Source organism: Pimephales promelas, chromosome 8 (genome assembly GCF_988280905.1).
Source record: "Pimephales promelas chromosome 8, fPimPro1.hap1.1, whole genome shotgun sequence".
Taxonomy (NCBI): Eukaryota; Metazoa; Chordata; class Actinopteri; order Cypriniformes; family Leuciscidae; genus Pimephales; species Pimephales promelas.
In genome coordinates, this window is record NC_142776.1 from 1400125 (window position 1) to 1417140 (window position 17016).

Sequence of the window (17016 nt, forward strand, 5' to 3'; positions counted from 1 at the left end):
TACAAAATAAAACAATGTTTAAGAAACTTAGGAAAAATCAAAACAAATGAGCTGCAAAAATATATTTGTATAATTCTTTGCTGTTGACATACTTCTATTATATGAGCGAAAAGGAGTAGGAAGAAGTAAAACTTATGTACTCCTACCCCTTAAATTCTTACAGTCTTACATTTACAATTTTATATTATTATTATCATGTTGTTCCATACATCCATACACCTATACAGATATATGCATACATACCACACATACATAAGAAGAGTTCAGATGCAAAAGCCTCTAAATGCCATTTGAAATTTTCTTCTTGAATGATGATTTTTTATCAAACTTGTATATTTAAGTTCAGTAATTTCACTTAAATGACAATTAATAGGTAATTATCATTGCCATTTAAGTGAAATCACTGAACTTAAATATACAAGCTTGATAAAAATGATCATTTTAGAAGAAAATTTCAAATGGCACTTAGAGGCTTTTGCATCTGAACTCTTCATATATACACACATACATTTGTCTAACCTCAATTATGTACTTATTCAAGCAGCAAAAAATAAATATGTATATTTATATACAACTTATATAATATAAGTTGTATATAAATAGACATACAGTATAATATACATGCAAATACGTCTTAAATGCATGTGTGTGTGTGTTTATATATACAAATAATTATACACTGCCCTAAAACCAAGAGATTTTGTTGCATTTTATGATCACAGATTCACTGACTTCATTAACGAGACTCTCAAGTCTTCCACTCTCAGATCGTTACGGTATGTTGAGCGAAACGCACTGAAGGTTTGAGAGGAAAGTGTGAGGATTATAATATTTTCTCTCTCTCTCTTTTAGGAACCATGAATATCCGCGAGCGTCATCTAAACGGTCCATGATGAGCAGCACATCTAAAGACCTGCCGAGAGAGCGTGACCTGTGTGGTCCACTGTAAAGACACGTCACCTGACCTGGACCCGCCGGTCCCACTGCCTGCTGGGAGCTGCAACCCTTTCCATGCGTCTAGTCATTTGAGGTGCTTTCAGACTTCTTTCTCATGGCTTTGATTGGTCGGACTGTAGCAGCGGAGGTCCTGTCTGCGTCCAGTGGAAAAGTAATGAGTCCGTTTCGGTGCTGGTCTGCGCTGTGAGCCCGTCTCACTGCGTCCCGGGAAAGTTGTGCTCCGTCTTCCCTCTTCTGAGCGCCAGAATGAGACATTGTGTCGGGACAGGGAAGAGCGTGTGATCTCTCACGAGGAGTTTTGCACTGGTCCATAAAAATGAATGGAGGTAACGAAAGGGAGGGTGGGGACGGCAGAGGGCATCTCGCCCAGGTGCCCATCGGCTGGCAGCGAAAGGTGGAGGCCTCGGGTGTCCTTTATATCAGGTATGACTTCATGCACGTCCTCCTTATGCTTAAAGGGTTCATTTGATAACCCGTCGAGGGTCTTCACGTAAAGTTTGTAACATACTTTGGTTAAAATTCCTAGCGACATGTTAATTCAGGTTAACAAAAATGCAAATTCATGCTATGCTCATTAATGTTCGCAACGTGCTATTTCATGTTAGTAACATGCTAATTCATGTTAACAATGTGTTTTAGCATGTTTCTAGCATGAATTGCGATTTTTAAAGGCATAATCGGAGGCAAAATTCCCTTTTTTATGGAGACCCCTTTAAAGGGGTCATCGGATGCTCATTTTCCACAAGTCCAGCTATTTTTACCTCCTCAAAAACAGCTCTAATCACAGCGACCCGTGTCGGTGCATGTCTCTTTAAATGATAATGAGCCACTGCTCCTCTTCCATGGGGGCCTTAGTGGACACTATTGGCAAATTGGTGGCAAAAAGTTAGCTTTAGGCCCTAAAGGCTTACACTGTAAGTGGTATGAACAAAACAGAAGCTAATCGCAATATCTTTTGTACGATAATTAACCGTCAGCTCACAGTTCATGAGCGTGACGACGAGCCTTGCTTCGCTCAAAGCCGGCTGCTCTCATTCCGTGTGTGTTCAGTTTGGACCCTGTGTGATGCAGAGAAACAGGAGAGTCATCATCCAGCAGGGATAACACTGTTATAAAGTACAAAAATATAGTGAAATGTGATGGTCTAAATTTACACAAAATTATGCTAAACAATATCGAGTATCCTAGAAAACTAGTCGGTTTTGTCTATCCTGAATGTAAACAGTTGAGAAAATCAACGCATTTGTATCATACTATCAGTCTATTAGATCCGTGCATTTGCTCTTAAAGTGACAGCAGCCTAATATCCCTGCTGTTTTTAGTGTTAATCAAACAACAAACGGCAAAATAACCTTTTTTTTTTAACTTTATTATTTTTGTAACTTAATTTATTAAATTCCTGTACCTGAAAACTACTGTTAGACCAACCTGAAAAGCACTGTTAATTTCTTTTGTTTCTCTGTTATATAGTGTTTATGTGTGCTTTTGCTATTAATTTGAATGTGTTTTTATTTTATTACTGACCGCTTATTTTTCTTGAGTAATGTTTCAAATGTATATTAGTTTGCCGGCTAAATAATTAATATTTATTTTATAATAATCAGAATAATAATTATAAAAATTAAAAATTGCTCCGTTTATTACTGGCTGTTTTTGCTAAAATTGTTTCATGTAGTAAATTCTGAATTTTCCGGCCATTGGCAGGAGTGGCAAAAAGTTAGCTTTAGGCCCTGAGGCTTACACTGTAAGTGGTATGAACAAAACAGAAGCTAATCGCAATATCTTTTGTACGATAATTAACCGTCAGCTCACAGTTCGTGAGCGTGACGAGCCTTGCTTGGCTGCTCTCATTCGCTGTGTTCAGTTTGGACCCTGTGTGAAGCATGTAATTTCATATAGTCCTCCAGTCCAGATACAATAATTATTTATCAAAACTAAAGTGTCTATTTTTACTTTTATAGGTTGATGTCTTAAAGTCACCTTTATTTCTGTAGGTCTTCATACAAAGTAGCTTCACCCTGATAAACAGGAAAATAACAATATGTATGAGATATATACAGGCAGATTTATTAAAGCTGATGAATAATGGATTATTTCCTTCAGCTTCGCCATGATGGTTTTGAATAGCTTGAAATATGATGGAAATCACTTTAAAAAAGGTAAATGCTGTGACATATCGGTTGCATAAAATTATGAGAATCTTATAATTGTGTGTTTGGGACATGGATTTTAATGCTGAGACTTTTGTTTTTGTAATCAGGCTCTCAAAAGATAATATAAACATTTGGATTTAGATTTATCGGCCAATATATCGGTTATCGGCTTTCAAATATAAAGACTTATCGGTTGCGGTCAAATGTTTCATATCGGTGCATCTCTACTGCAAACTTCATTAAATATGAGACAATTTCTAAATTCTGTAAAGTAATTGTGTGATTGATTGAATTGTGTGTGTGTGTGCAGTCCAAGTGGATCAGTGCTGTCCTGCCTCGAGCAGGTGAAGTCTTACTTGCTGACTGATGGCACCTGTAAATGTGGTCTGGAGTGTCCTCTCATCCTACCCAAGGTCAGTACTGAAGTTGCCCATTTTCCAAAAGCCACATTATTGCATAGCATAGACACATATACATCTATGACATATGCTAAACGTAGCTTATACATGTACATCATCACTGATAATAGTGGATAAATCACAGCAAGATCAGTATAGATGCTCCATTCCCCAACCTTCATGAGGTTATCATGTCTTCATTCACTGTTCGGTTGTGAACCACGTATGCTCAAACTGACCTGAGAATATTTCAATATTGAGCAATATTTGGCCAAACAGGATTTCAAAATGGCCTGAATTGATTTACGATTCATTTTGATTTATTCAGTTGCTCTCTCACTGAATCATTTGTGGTCCGTAAAACAGATACTAGACAACAAAAATAACTCCGTCAAAATAAAACAATATTCAGCTTTTTTGAAAGGTAATTTGTGTCATGAAAATGCTGGGCTGTTCTTTTCGATTTATTTCCTATGCAAACTACACCGTACTTCCCTGTTGCTTTTCTGACTAGTGATGCGTTTAATAGACTGTTAAACGGACAGACAGTTCAGCCAAAAATTAAAATGCTCATCATTACTCGCCCTCATATCATCCCTGAATGATGTATGACTTTCTCTCTTCAGAAAAACACAAACAGAGATTTTTAGGAAAATAATTCAAAATAATTGTGTATTCTTGGTGCTTTCGCAAGTATGACCGTCTGTGTGTGTGTGTGTGTGTTTATCAAGCATCAAATTATATTATGGACTCTCAGAGAGGGAAAAATCTTCGTTTGACTTTGTCTGAAGAAAGTAAGTCATGTACGTTGAGGATGACGAGAGTGATGAATAATTCAGGTCACAGTGGCTGTGTCCGAAATCACATACCCCGTTAAATAATGATTTAACTTATTAAATAATTATGAATTAATAAATCATTTATTAAATAGGAATTATATGGACTTCTTTTCCGATATTATATTCTGTTTATGTTCTAAAAAAGTATGAAAAAAAACGTGAGAAATAAAATGTCAATTTTGTGAAAGAATAAATTGTATATTGTATAAGTCTGTAAAGTACTTTAAAGTCTTGTATTGAACCCGGTGTCGAGTCAAATCGTGTCTTAACACCCTTATTCTGCTCACTTGTATGGTTTTGTCATGTGACCTACAATGTTATTTCATGCCATTTGTTTCATAAATACTGCTTATTGCAACATATTACTTGTTTCACGCATACTATACTAGTTGGGAAATTTGACTGTGGGGATAACTTCCAGTAATCAATGTGGCATCATTGATTTTGAGATTTAAAGGATTAGTTCACTTCAAAATGAAAATTTCCTGATAATGTACTCACCCCAGTGCCATCCAAGATGTTCATGTCTTTCTTCAGTGGAAAAGAAATTCAGTTTTTTCAGGAAAACATTTCAGGATTTTTCTCCACACAATGGACTTCAATGGGAACCGAATTTTCGAAGTCCAAACGAACCTGGCCAACAAGTGCTAACGTAAGCGATCCATACCAATACATTTGGGCAAACATATAGGCTACTTAGATTACTAACGTAACACTAAGACATAAAGCAACTAGTTGATTACCTGTCGAAAAGAAATGTTGCAAGCTCTGCACCCAAATAAATCACATAAATCTCCAGCTTTCAAAATGCCGATCCGACTGTAATTTGCGCGACCTGTGATTGACAGTTCGATCTCTCACCCTTCCTGCGCCCGAATGAACCGGGAGCGGTGGATTTATTTATGTTGTTCTCTCGGATTATAGTGTCGATTTCACTAAATATGATGATAAATGTCTTCAAAATGGTCTTTTCGTGTGCGTATCCTGGATGTTTAAAACAATGGGGCGGTACTTACGCCTACGTCCAGCGTGACCTTTCCAATGTGATTACATAATGCCTGGCCAGCACAAGACCTACAGTTGTGGATAAAAAGTATATGAAGAGTTCAGATGCAAAAGCCTCTAAGTGCCATTTGAAATTTTCTTCTAGAATGATCATTTTTATCAAGCTTGTAAATTTAAGTTCAGTAATTTCACTTAAATGGCAATGATAATTACCTATTAATTGTCATTTAAGTGAAATTACTGAACTTAAATATACAAGCTTGATAAAAATGGTCATTTTAGAAGAAAATTTCAAATGGCACTTAGAGGCTTTTGCATCTGAACTCTTCATATATATTTGTATTTGTTTTTAGAAAATGAGCGATGGTTTCGCTAGATAAGACCGTTGAAACTACTTCAACAATTTGGCCCAGTACCTGAAATGTTCTCCTCAGAAAACTGAACATCTTGGATGGCATAAATGATCAGGAAATTTTCATTTTGGGGTGACCTAATCCTTTAATCGCCTCTAAATGTCACATTGAATAAACAAAGCAAACTAAGACTTGATGCCCAAACTCAAGGCTTGCTCTGACGGTTGTGTTTTCTTAGGTTTTTAATTTTGATCCTGGTGCGGTAGTGAAGCAGAGGACGGCAGAGGATGTGAAGGCTGACGAGGATGTGACGAAGCTTTGCATCCACAAGAGGAAGCTTATCGCTGTCGCAACGCTGCATAAAAGCATGGAGCTGCCGCCTCCTTCGCTAACACTCACCAGTCCTGGTGGAGGCACAAGTACGACGTCTTGCTGTTATGCTTTTTCCTGATATTACCTTTAATGTAGTGTGTAATAAAGCTGTTCGTGTGCATAAAACATCTGCAGAGTTTCAAAGGTCAGAGTGCAGGTAAATTGAGTTTTTGTCTCCCAATGAAAGCAACTGCCTGAAATTAGTTGCAAAGTAGGTTTGTAACTAATTTGGTGTTGCGTTTCTGACACGCGCTGTAAGCAGTCGACCAATCACAGCCAATCAGAGGAGAGCAGATCTCAGAAAGGCGGGGTTTAGAGAGACTGAATCCTTGATTTTTGGATGCATGTAAACCTATTGTAGAAGATTCAAAAACAAAACTATGAACCTTTAACCCTCAAACCGTATTAATTTTATGGCTCTTAATCCTGTCATTGTGGACAAATGTGGGCACAGAGGACTCTTTATTTTGGGGGTATTTTTAAATTTATTTACTTCAAAGTACCATATTTTCTATGTAAATTATGCTTATTTTTATGTTTCATTTTTTTTAACTACATTAAAATATCATTCCACTAAGTTCTTAGAGCTAAAACCTAAAGATGAAGTGACTTTGCTGTCACCTGGTGTCTCATTTTAGAATGCTCTAAATTATAGTTTTTCCTATTCATTTCTATGGGTGCCCATGTTTGACCTAAATACAAGATTAAGTTTTTTTTTCACCCACTTAACATTGTAGAATTGAGTCAAAAAAAAGTATTTTTTTAAAAATAAATCAAAACTATTTTGCCCACATTTGTCCAGAATACGGCTTTAGGGTTAAAATGGCATTATTGGGGCGCTTTAATATGAACGTATCTGAACAAGCACCTTTTTTGAATGAATGAATTATTTCCTCCTTTTTAATCGTGTGCATGTTTTTTCCTCAGTGTTTATAGTGATTTTACGGGGTTTAAGTAATTCTAACATTTTGATAAATATAGTAAATGTCACAGAATTTCACAGTTTATCGTAAATAACAACCAATGGCTGCTATTTACAATTCTAATTAAAGCCCGTTTTTACAGCCATTACAGGTGAAACTCGAAAAATTTGAATATGGTGCAAAAGTTCATTCATTTCAGTAATTCAACTTAAAAGGTGAATTACTGAAATAAATTATATTTATTATATCAATAATAATAATTTTGATGATCGTGGCTTACAGCTTATGAAAACCTTTTCACAATATTCTAATTTTGACTTTCATAAGCTCTAAGCCATAATCAAAAATATAACAAATAAAGGCCTGAAATATCTCACTTTGCATGTAATGAGTCTATATAAAATATTAGTTTCACCTTTTAAGTTGAACTTTTGCACGATATTCTAACTTTTCGAGTTTCACCCTGTATTATCTTGCACAAACTCCTAGGGGTTCATATAGCCTCACCCGGTAGTAAACAGTTGCACACTAAATGATTGACAGCGACTCTGTGTCTTCCTGCAGGTGTGACCTCCATGACCTCGACCGCACAGCCTCGAGCAATAAGGAATAAAACCCACGAGGGCCAGCCCGAATGTAAGATCCCGTATAAGGTGATGATGGCGGCGGGGCAGCGGCACTTCTCTCCGGATCGCTGTGTCCCGCAGGACGCTTTCCCTCCGTTCTCCCGACAGAGACTGGCCAGCGGGGACCCGGGGCCCAAGTCTCCGTACCGCAGAGTCATGCTGAGCCCTCCTTCGCAAGCCTTCGGGGACGGTTCTCTGTCCCCAAGAACAGACGCTATTGGCAGTCCCGACGCGTATTTGCGGAGCAACCCCTGCGGCTTCCAGGGAACCGGTAGTCCAAGTGCAATCCACAGCAACAGCCGAATCCCTTTGTCTTCTCCCGGGGTCATGATGCACGGCTCGCCCGTCACGCAGTCATCATGCGTAATGGCTGGAAGGACTAACATGCCTCTGTCGCCGCCAGTCCCAAACAAGAGCCCCGTTATGAAAAAGCCCATGTGCAACTACCCGCCCGGCATGGACTCGAGCAGAACGGTGTTTCACCACAAGGCTCCGTCGGCCCCCTGTTCCCTGCAGAACAAACAGGTGAGCTCCGAGAAACACCCTCCTGCCTCTTGGGAAATTTAGCTGACGATTAATTGTCTAAAAAATAGTGGGCACGCATAAGTTCCGCATTTGACGTAAGGATGCTCGTCAGTTTCCGGTTGTGGAGATTAAAGCGGAGGAAAACCGAGGAAAACGGGATTATGGCAGAGTCTTCAAAATTAACTGTCCTTGAAACGAAACTTTCATACGTTTAGATGTAATTTTATGTATAGTTATGTTTATTTAATATAATTTTAAAAAGAAGCATAAACACAACGAGGGGTGTCTGTTTTATCTGTTTTTGTGACTAACGTTTCTTTAGTATAACCATGGAGTATAAAATACATATTTCACTCTACGATCGGCGGAAGTTATCGAGCATCCTTACACCTTCGTCGGAAATACCACCGTGCATAGAGCCCATTGTGGTTATGTCGATTAATTGCCAGTTTTTAGGCTTTGTCATACAATTTTTTTGTCTGCTTCATTCATTATTAATTGTGAATAATATAATCCTTTTGTAAGTTATCATTTTGCAGCATAAGATTACAGTTAACACCAGTGTCAATCCCGGGCCCGTATGCAAAAATATGTTTGTTGGCCCCCTAACCCCGCCCTCCAAGTACATCGAAGAGACATTTATAGACCATTTCACAAGATGTAAACAAGACTGGTCCAGAAACACCTTCTGTTTCAGTTTGTGCTTTATTTCACATGTAAAGAAAACTTCTTAAAGATGTGTGTTTAACTTTTTGTTTCAGTTTTATATGTTCTGTTGGTTGTATTTTATCCCAGCTTTTATGTAGTGTTAAAAAACTGAAACAGGAAGTGCTTCTGGACCAGTGTTGTTTACATCTTGTGAAATGGTCTATAGATGTTCACTGTAGCAAAAAAAAAAAAATAATAATATCATACCAAACAATACCATAAAAAACTCTACCCAGGGCCAACCCAACAACTTTTCACAACCAGAATGGATTAATAGCAAAATAGTCTAACATAACCAAGGCTCAGCCAGTGTCAATAGTAGCTGTATTCACTTTATAGCCCTTAATCCTGTAATGTGGGCACAGAGGACGCAGGTGTGATCCTAATTTTTATTTATTATAAATGTTATATCACTGTCTTTGATAAAGTTTTGTCTATCCGTTTATGGTGTTTTTTTAATTTTATTTTGGGGGTATTTTTAAATTTATTTACTTCAAAAAGTACTATATTTCCATGTAAATTATGCTTATTTTTATGTTTTATTTTTTTAACTACATTAAAATATCATTCCATTAAGTTCTTAGAGCTAAACCTAAAGATGAAGTGACTTTGCCGTCACCTGGTGTCTTATATTAGAATGCTCTAAATTACAGTTTTTCCCATTCATTTCTATGGGTGCCCATTTTTGACCCAAATACAAGATTAAGGAGTAATTTTTTTTCACTCACTTAACATTGTAGTCAAAAAATTGTGTGTGTCCAGGAGGCAAACTTAGGAAAAGTAGCCAAGTCTTGTACCGCTCAGATCAAGGGAAGTATTTTTAAAAAAATAAATTGCCCACATTTGTTAGGGATAAACTATTGCATGCATACAAACGATCTTGACACGGCAGCCAGAAATGTAAACGCACAAATTAACACTCATTAATTTTAGTTGGATTTTCCAGGCCTTTCTTTTGGCAAAAACATCCACGATGACCTTGGTGTTTAATTAACGGCTTCGAGCATTCTCTCAATTAAAAAGATATTTTATTTATTTTTTATATGGTGCTCTGAATTTTTTTTTATTAGCTTCAGTTTAAAAAAATGAGTGCTCCGCTAAAGCAAAAATAACCTCTCACACATTGTTTTCATTTTTTAATTTGGTGCTACTATGAAGCGTCATTAAAAAAAAACGACGGTGTAGTTCCACGGCAGTCGCGGGGTGCCAAAAATATCAAATACACACAAGAAATTACAGAGAAATGAGAAATTACTGCACATGACATGCATAGAAAAAAATATTTATTGTAGCCACAAATTAATACATTCCCTTTGTTCTAATGAGCGGAAGGCCCCCAATTGGCCCGGGCCCATTTGCATGTGCACACCCTGCATGCCCAGACGCTACTCTAACGCCTTTAAATAGAGCCAGACCGATATATCGGCAGGCCGATATTAGGTAAGTTACAAACTATCGGTATCGGCAGTTATAATGGCCGATAAATGAATATTTCACAAATAAAATAAAAACAGATGAAACATGCTTGAACCATGTCATGAGTGTTGTATAGTTTGTCCACCAGAGGGCACTCTACACCGTTCCTGTTGGCAACACACGTTAAGTTGGTCACGAGTTACGTTACGTTGTTACAGTGTCGTTGACTGACTGTCCTTTTAACTCTTGACGATGTGACTGAAGTATTTCTTTAATATCGCGTGACAGTTATAGCAATGAGACGTATCATCTCTCCTCGGCCTGTTATATTGAAAATGTACGTTTTACAATTTGCAGTATGACGTTATCCATTGCTAAATTTTGGCTCATCATAGACTAGCGATCCACAAAGCTATAGCTAATGTCACTATCATCAGTCTGTTCTGTTGTGACAATAAAAGAAACAAGTTTCTTTTTTAAAAAGCGTTATCATATTATTTTAGTTAAAACTCATTAATAACTACAAATAACTAATGTTAGGGAAATCCGTTATAGTTTTGTTCCTCGTTTCTGAAATAAAAATATCGGCCGATATATCGGATTTTAAAACCAACAAATATTTGTATCGGTATCGGTCTTGAAAATCCTTTATCGGTCGCGCTCTACCTTTAAATATTAGTTTATTCAATTCAATGATGAACTGAAACAATCACAACAAACTGGCCAATCACATGTATCATTCACATACAGTATGGACTAATGGTAATCGTCTACTCCCTTTTCCTTGCAGAATAAACAAGTGAGCTCCGAAAAAGACCCTCTTGGCATCCTGGATCCCATCCCTAGTAAACCCAATCCCACTTTCCAACCCAACGCCCACTCTCAGGTACCAATGATGAATGTAAACATCCCTCCTGCAATCGTCCCATTGCCGAGCAACCTGCCTTTACCCACGGTGAAACCGGTCGGTCACATGACGAGGAATTCGCACGGCACAGCCACATCGATCTCCCCGTCGCCCGTCACTTCTCCCGTGCACATGTCCGGGCCGGCTTTGAGCCGGATCGAAGCGTCTCCACAACGTTCCCGTTCCTCGTCAACCTCATCCGAGCAAGGAAGCTTCGCCGTTCCCCCGTGCGGCACGATAAAGGTCCCGCCACGCTCGCCGCGGTCCTCGATGGGTTCCCCGCGACCGGCTCTGCCTTCAAGCCCATCTGGCAAACCGGACGGTATCCACCAGTACAAAGAAATCCCAACCCAGTTGCTGGCAGGGATGAGCAGTCAGCACAACCCCATGTACCCCCCCTCGAAGGAAAAGGAGCACCCGGGCCTTTTGGGAATGCCACTGAACCAGATCCTTAACCAACACAACGCTGCCTCGTTCCCCGCCAGCAGTCTCCTCTCAGCCGCCGCCAAAGCACAGCTAGCAAATCAAAACAAGATCGGAGGAGCCGGTGGCACGTGCCCTCTCAGCGCGGGTGAAGCCAACAGAGCCGTTGAAACACACATGTTGCCACCAAACCCTGGGATGGTTATACCTAGCGAAGCCCAGAGTGGGCGCGCGGCGCTTCGAGATAAGCTAATGGCACAGCAACGCGACCCTCTCCGCAAGCGTAAACATCCCCCGAACGCGACCAACCACGAGAATTTCTTCAACATGACCGGCATGAGAACGCCATCCGCCGAGCAGATGCGGAAAACCTCTCGAATGCCATCCAACACGTCGATGGCTCAGCTGCTCCAGTCTCTGAGCAACCACAGCTCGCACATGGGCAGGGGGAGCCGAACCCCGGGGCTGGTGAGTCCGGGGCGCGTGCACTTCCCCGAGGGGGTCGTGACCTCTCAGAACGCGCAGGTTCAGCAGCGACTGCACGGCCCTGCCGACGCCATGATGGAGACCCAGGGCCAGTATTCGGGCAGGGTCAACCAGATGGGAAACTGTGGACCCGTGAACCAAAGCGGACAAGTTCCTCTCGGGAACCACGTGATGGGACACGCGAGCGCTCACTTTCAGCAGCGCGTTCAGCCAAACGTTGGCTGTATGCTACCCAGCGGCAGTGACGCCTGCTGCTCACAACCCATGACTGACACAGGTAAGGAGAACGTCCTGCAGTGATGTTTTGTTGCACCAAATTCTCACCCACCCCTAGTTTGCATGCTGCTACCTTTGCATTAGTATTGATGCTGCGTTCATGTGCTATGCTAATTATGGTAAATGCCAAAAGCCGACGTGGAAAATGCACATGAACACCCCCTCATGTGGCATTTTCCACTTGGCAACTCCTAATATTTTGATGGACGAGTTGCCGAGATGAGATAACCTTTGAACTTTTCAAAATGGCGGAGAGCACCGCGAGACTCGTGAATGGTAAAATAAATACTATGTATTCATGATCTAGAAAATATACAGCATATTATTTACCTTTTGAGTTTTGATAAATCGTTTTCTTGCTGTAGCAGATGACTTAAGCAATCTAAAACAGTTTTAGCTAAATAACAGGTCTGGATCTCCATCTTTTTACCACATTACGACAACAAAAGCACTTGAACGCAACACACTGTTAATTACCAATTCACAAGTGGAAAATATCCTATTTTCCATAGCACGTGAACGCAGCATGAGAACCGTAATAGAAAATTGAGAAATCTCATATGGTGATGTTAATTATTAAGTTAGTGTTTAATAGTGCACTGTGAAATTGAATATTTCTTTTAGTTGTGTCTTATAATCAGGTTTTTGTCATTCTTTTAATGCATATTTATTTATTTATTTGTCCGTTAGTTGTGTACTGTGTTTATGGTTGTACGGTTGGTGGCAAACCAGTTTCCCTACCGGGATTAATACATTTTCAATCAATCAATCAATCAAAGGTGCTTCCTATGGAGGCGTATTGCATTCACTTGAAGAAAAAAAATCTACCCTGTTTTTCTGAATTAATGAGTTAATTTTTCATGAGAAAAAAAATTGCTCTGTTTTTCTGAATTAATGAGTTAATTTTTCATGAGAAAAAAAAATTTTTCTCTGTTTTTCTGAATTAATGAGTAAATTTTTCATGAGAAAATTTTTTTTTTGCTCTGTTTTTCTGAATTAACGAGTTAATTTTTCATGGGAAATTTTTTTTTTGCTCTGTTTTTCTGAATTAATGAGTTAATTTTTCATGAGAAAAAAATTTTTTCTCTGTTTTTCTGAATTAATGAGTTAATTTTTCATGAGAAAATATTTTTTTCTCTGTTTTTCTGAATCAATGAGTTAATTTTTCGTGAGAAAAAAAGTTTTTGCTCAGTTTTTTCTGAATTAACTCGTTAATTCAGAAAAACAGAGCAAAAAAAAAATTCCATGAAAAATTAACTCGTTAATTCAGAAAAACAGAGCAAAATATTTTTTTTCTCATGAAAAATTAACTCATTAATTCAGAAAAACAGAGCAAATTATTTTTTTCTCATGAAAAATTAACTCGTGAATTCAGAAAAACAGAGTAGATTTTTTTTTTTTTCTCAAGTGAATGCAATACGCCTCCGTAGCTTCCACACCTGAGCATTTGTTTCAGAACTAGGAGCGTTTTCTCCCTTGGTTCAGTTCGTTTAGGCAAATGTGAACACGCCAATCACTCAGAGGTGGAAGTAACGAATTACAACCACTCACGTTACTGTAATTAAGTAGTTTTTTCGTGTACTTGTACTTTTTTGAGTCTATTTTTAAGTCTGTAATTTTTCTTGAACTTGGGCTTGGAGCCAGAAGGGCGTAAGTGGCTTTTAACAAACTTTACAGGAGAGACAAAACAAAATTTTGTCCACACTTCAATCACCTGTATTATTAACCTTAAATAACAAACATTGCAACCAAAGGCATACTTGCATGAAATGAGTATTTAAGTAAAAAATGTATGCCATATTAACACAATGAACAAGTTCTAAAACATTTTCAAAAAAAACAAAAAGTCAAATACGTCAGATGCGCCTTTTTGTTGCTTTATTCAATACAGTTTGATCTCAGATAGGTATTTTGGCACCATTGGATAGAGCTCATCAAGACCTTTATTTTGATATAAAGAACTCATATTCGCCCAAAATGTCACTTACGCCCCTCTATAACTCTTTACCTAAACATAAAGCTAGCTAATGCCACTATCATCAGTCTGCTCTTCTTTTTAAAATGTATTATTATATTATTTTAGTTAAAACTCATATATAACTACAAATAACTAATGTTAGGGAAATCTGTTAATGTTTTGTTGTGCGTTTCTGAAATATATATATATATATATATATATATTTTTTTTTTTAAATATCGGCCGATATATCGGATTTTAAAACCAAAAAGTATTTGTATCGGCCTTAAATCCTTTATCGGTCGGGCTCTACTTGCTTGATTTACGTTAGTTAGACTCATTTACGCATTGCATTAAGTGTTTCCCACGCAAGGTACTTTGTGTTGTACGTTGCTGTGATGTTCACACGTGCACGAAACTATTACGATGGTACCTCAACGTTTCACAGACGCACCGTGACATTGCAAAAATAGGCTGGAACGATGTAAGCTGGCTCTCACTTGAAATGTGTCCCCATATTATTTAAGTCCTTGAATTTGACGGTATTGGACCTGGAGGGTCCTTGAAAGGTCCTTGAATTTGACGTTAACCGAGCCGTGGGAACCAGGAGTGTCTGATTCTGTGAGTGAGCACATTAGTTATCACAGTTCAACCAAAAGAGCACCTCCTCATCTTATGATGTTTAGGTAATTGCTCTTCTCAGTGCATTGCAAGCCTTTCTTCCTACTAACTGCATTATAACTTTTGTATAGTGTTTATGTCGTGACACTGTACAAGCCACAATAAGCTCATGGAGCGAACCTGTCTATCATCTTGATGGATGACGCAGGGGAAACTCTGGCCAATGTGACTTGAAAATGAAACTCCAAAATGTTTAATTCTGTCATCATTTGCTCACCCTCATGTTGTTCCCAATCCAAAAGACTTTTGTTCATTTTCAGAATAGAAATGAAGATATTTCTAATGAAATCTCAGCAATTTCTCTCCCTCCTTTGAAAGTCCGTTCACCCAAAACTAACGTTCATAAATCCATGAATCGAGTGGTTTAATCCAAGTCTTCTGGAGAGAGTGAGACTCGATCGCTTTATTTGTCGCATCACGGCTCTTCAGAATATTAAACCGCTCCAATCATATGGATTTATTTTAACACCTTTTTATGAACGCTGTGATGTTTTGGGTGAACAGACTTCTGGAAAAATATCTTTAATTGTGTTTCGAAATCAAAAGAACGAAAGTCTTTTGGATTTGAAACGACATGAGGGTGAGGGATTGAGGACACCATTTTTGGTGATTTCAATTTTTTTGAAAAAACCAATAACTGTTTTTATTTTATTTATTTTTTGTGGGGCATGTGGACATAGGGAAAAAAATCTTTTTTTTAAAAAAATCATTAAAATTTTTTTTTTTTTAATGTAGTCTTAGTGAGTTTCTGGAGCTGTGTGATATAGAGAATATAGTCACTCCGCTTTTGTGTTGTCTCTAACAAACACTTTTAAGAAGTGACAATATTCAATACAAAGTTTGTTTCTAAATAATAAAATCATCTGCTAAATGACTGCTTAAATTCATAAGGCCACCATGTTTGTTCTTACAATTGCACTAAATGAGGGAGAAAAAGGGCCTTTTCTGTGATTTATTTAATTTCACTTAAATCATAAGCGGGATAATCTAATCCCAGCTTTCTTATTATCTGATCAAGAAGTGATCAAGTGTCGTGAAACATTCGAGCGGTTTCGGTCGATATGAAGCAGCGTCTTTTGGTCCGATGTTGTTCATTAACTCAATCTTACATTGGAGGGAAGATGACTGTCAGGCAGGTGAGGTTATGATTCATAAACAGTCACTATAGGGACACTTGCAATCCAAATTCAAAGATTTGTTGGACTAAAAGACATCAAAAAGGAAGTTTTATCCTCATTGCATGCATGTAACAGCACAGATCCAGTGTTAGCATGAGCACCTGCACTTACAAATACTCCTGTTATAATGCACACATCTTCCTCCCTGACCTGTTCAGTCATGTGTGTGTGTGTGAGAATCATACCACTACCAATCATCGCACTGCTGTCTCCATGGCAACCTCCCCAGTAGATCATACACACTGTCCGCACAGGGCCGTCATTCTGTGACACCACACACCGCATTCATTATGCAACACGACTGTTATTCAGCACATGCATTTAATCTCACTCCATGTGCTGTGAATGTATTGGAGGAGGTCGTGCAACCTTTAAAACCAGCACAATAATGTGCATGACATCACATCAGCCAGCTCAGGGTTTACACGCCGTTCTGTCGCTCCGCAAACTACGCATACACTTGCGATAAACATGTCGCTTTTACTAAACTTCAAATATTCGTCCCTCAGGTTTTTTAAAAGACGAACATTGCATTTGCAGATTCGCTTTCTGGTCCTCCCGAAGGCCTCGATTAGCTTGTTCAGGTGTGTTTGATGAGGGTTGGAGCCCAAAGCAGAAACACGAGGCTTGTATTTTTATTAGATAGATCATGTGAATTATTCAATGACTGCCTGTTTAGTAATGGAGTCCTGTAAAGTGTGTGATGAACAGTGGATACATATGCGTTTCTGACAATTTCTGTGGGTGGGATGTGTGTATCATGTTGAATATACACCAGTTTTAGCCATAGACTGTAAAGAAATATGGACGGAGTGTGTGTGACGTCACCCGTA

At 38.5% G+C, this 17016-nt stretch overlaps 1 protein-coding gene across 2 annotated transcripts in view; it reads left to right on the forward strand.

Moving 5' to 3' along the window:
• mbd5 (methyl-CpG binding domain protein 5) overlaps nt 1-17016 on the forward strand; it is a 32796-nt gene that overhangs the window by 3927 nt on the left and 11853 nt on the right. For both annotated transcript variants that reach the window (XM_039656531.2, XM_039656532.2), the window contains exons 2-6: nt 853-1380; nt 3421-3523; nt 5944-6124; nt 7565-8151; nt 11066-12368. In XM_039656531.2, coding sequence (XP_039512465.2) covers nt 1274-1380; nt 3421-3523; nt 5944-6124; nt 7565-8151; nt 11066-12368 — 2281 coding nt within the window. In that variant the 5' untranslated portion in view covers nt 853-1273. The remainder of the gene's footprint in view (nt 1-852; nt 1381-3420; nt 3524-5943; nt 6125-7564; nt 8152-11065; nt 12369-17016) is intronic.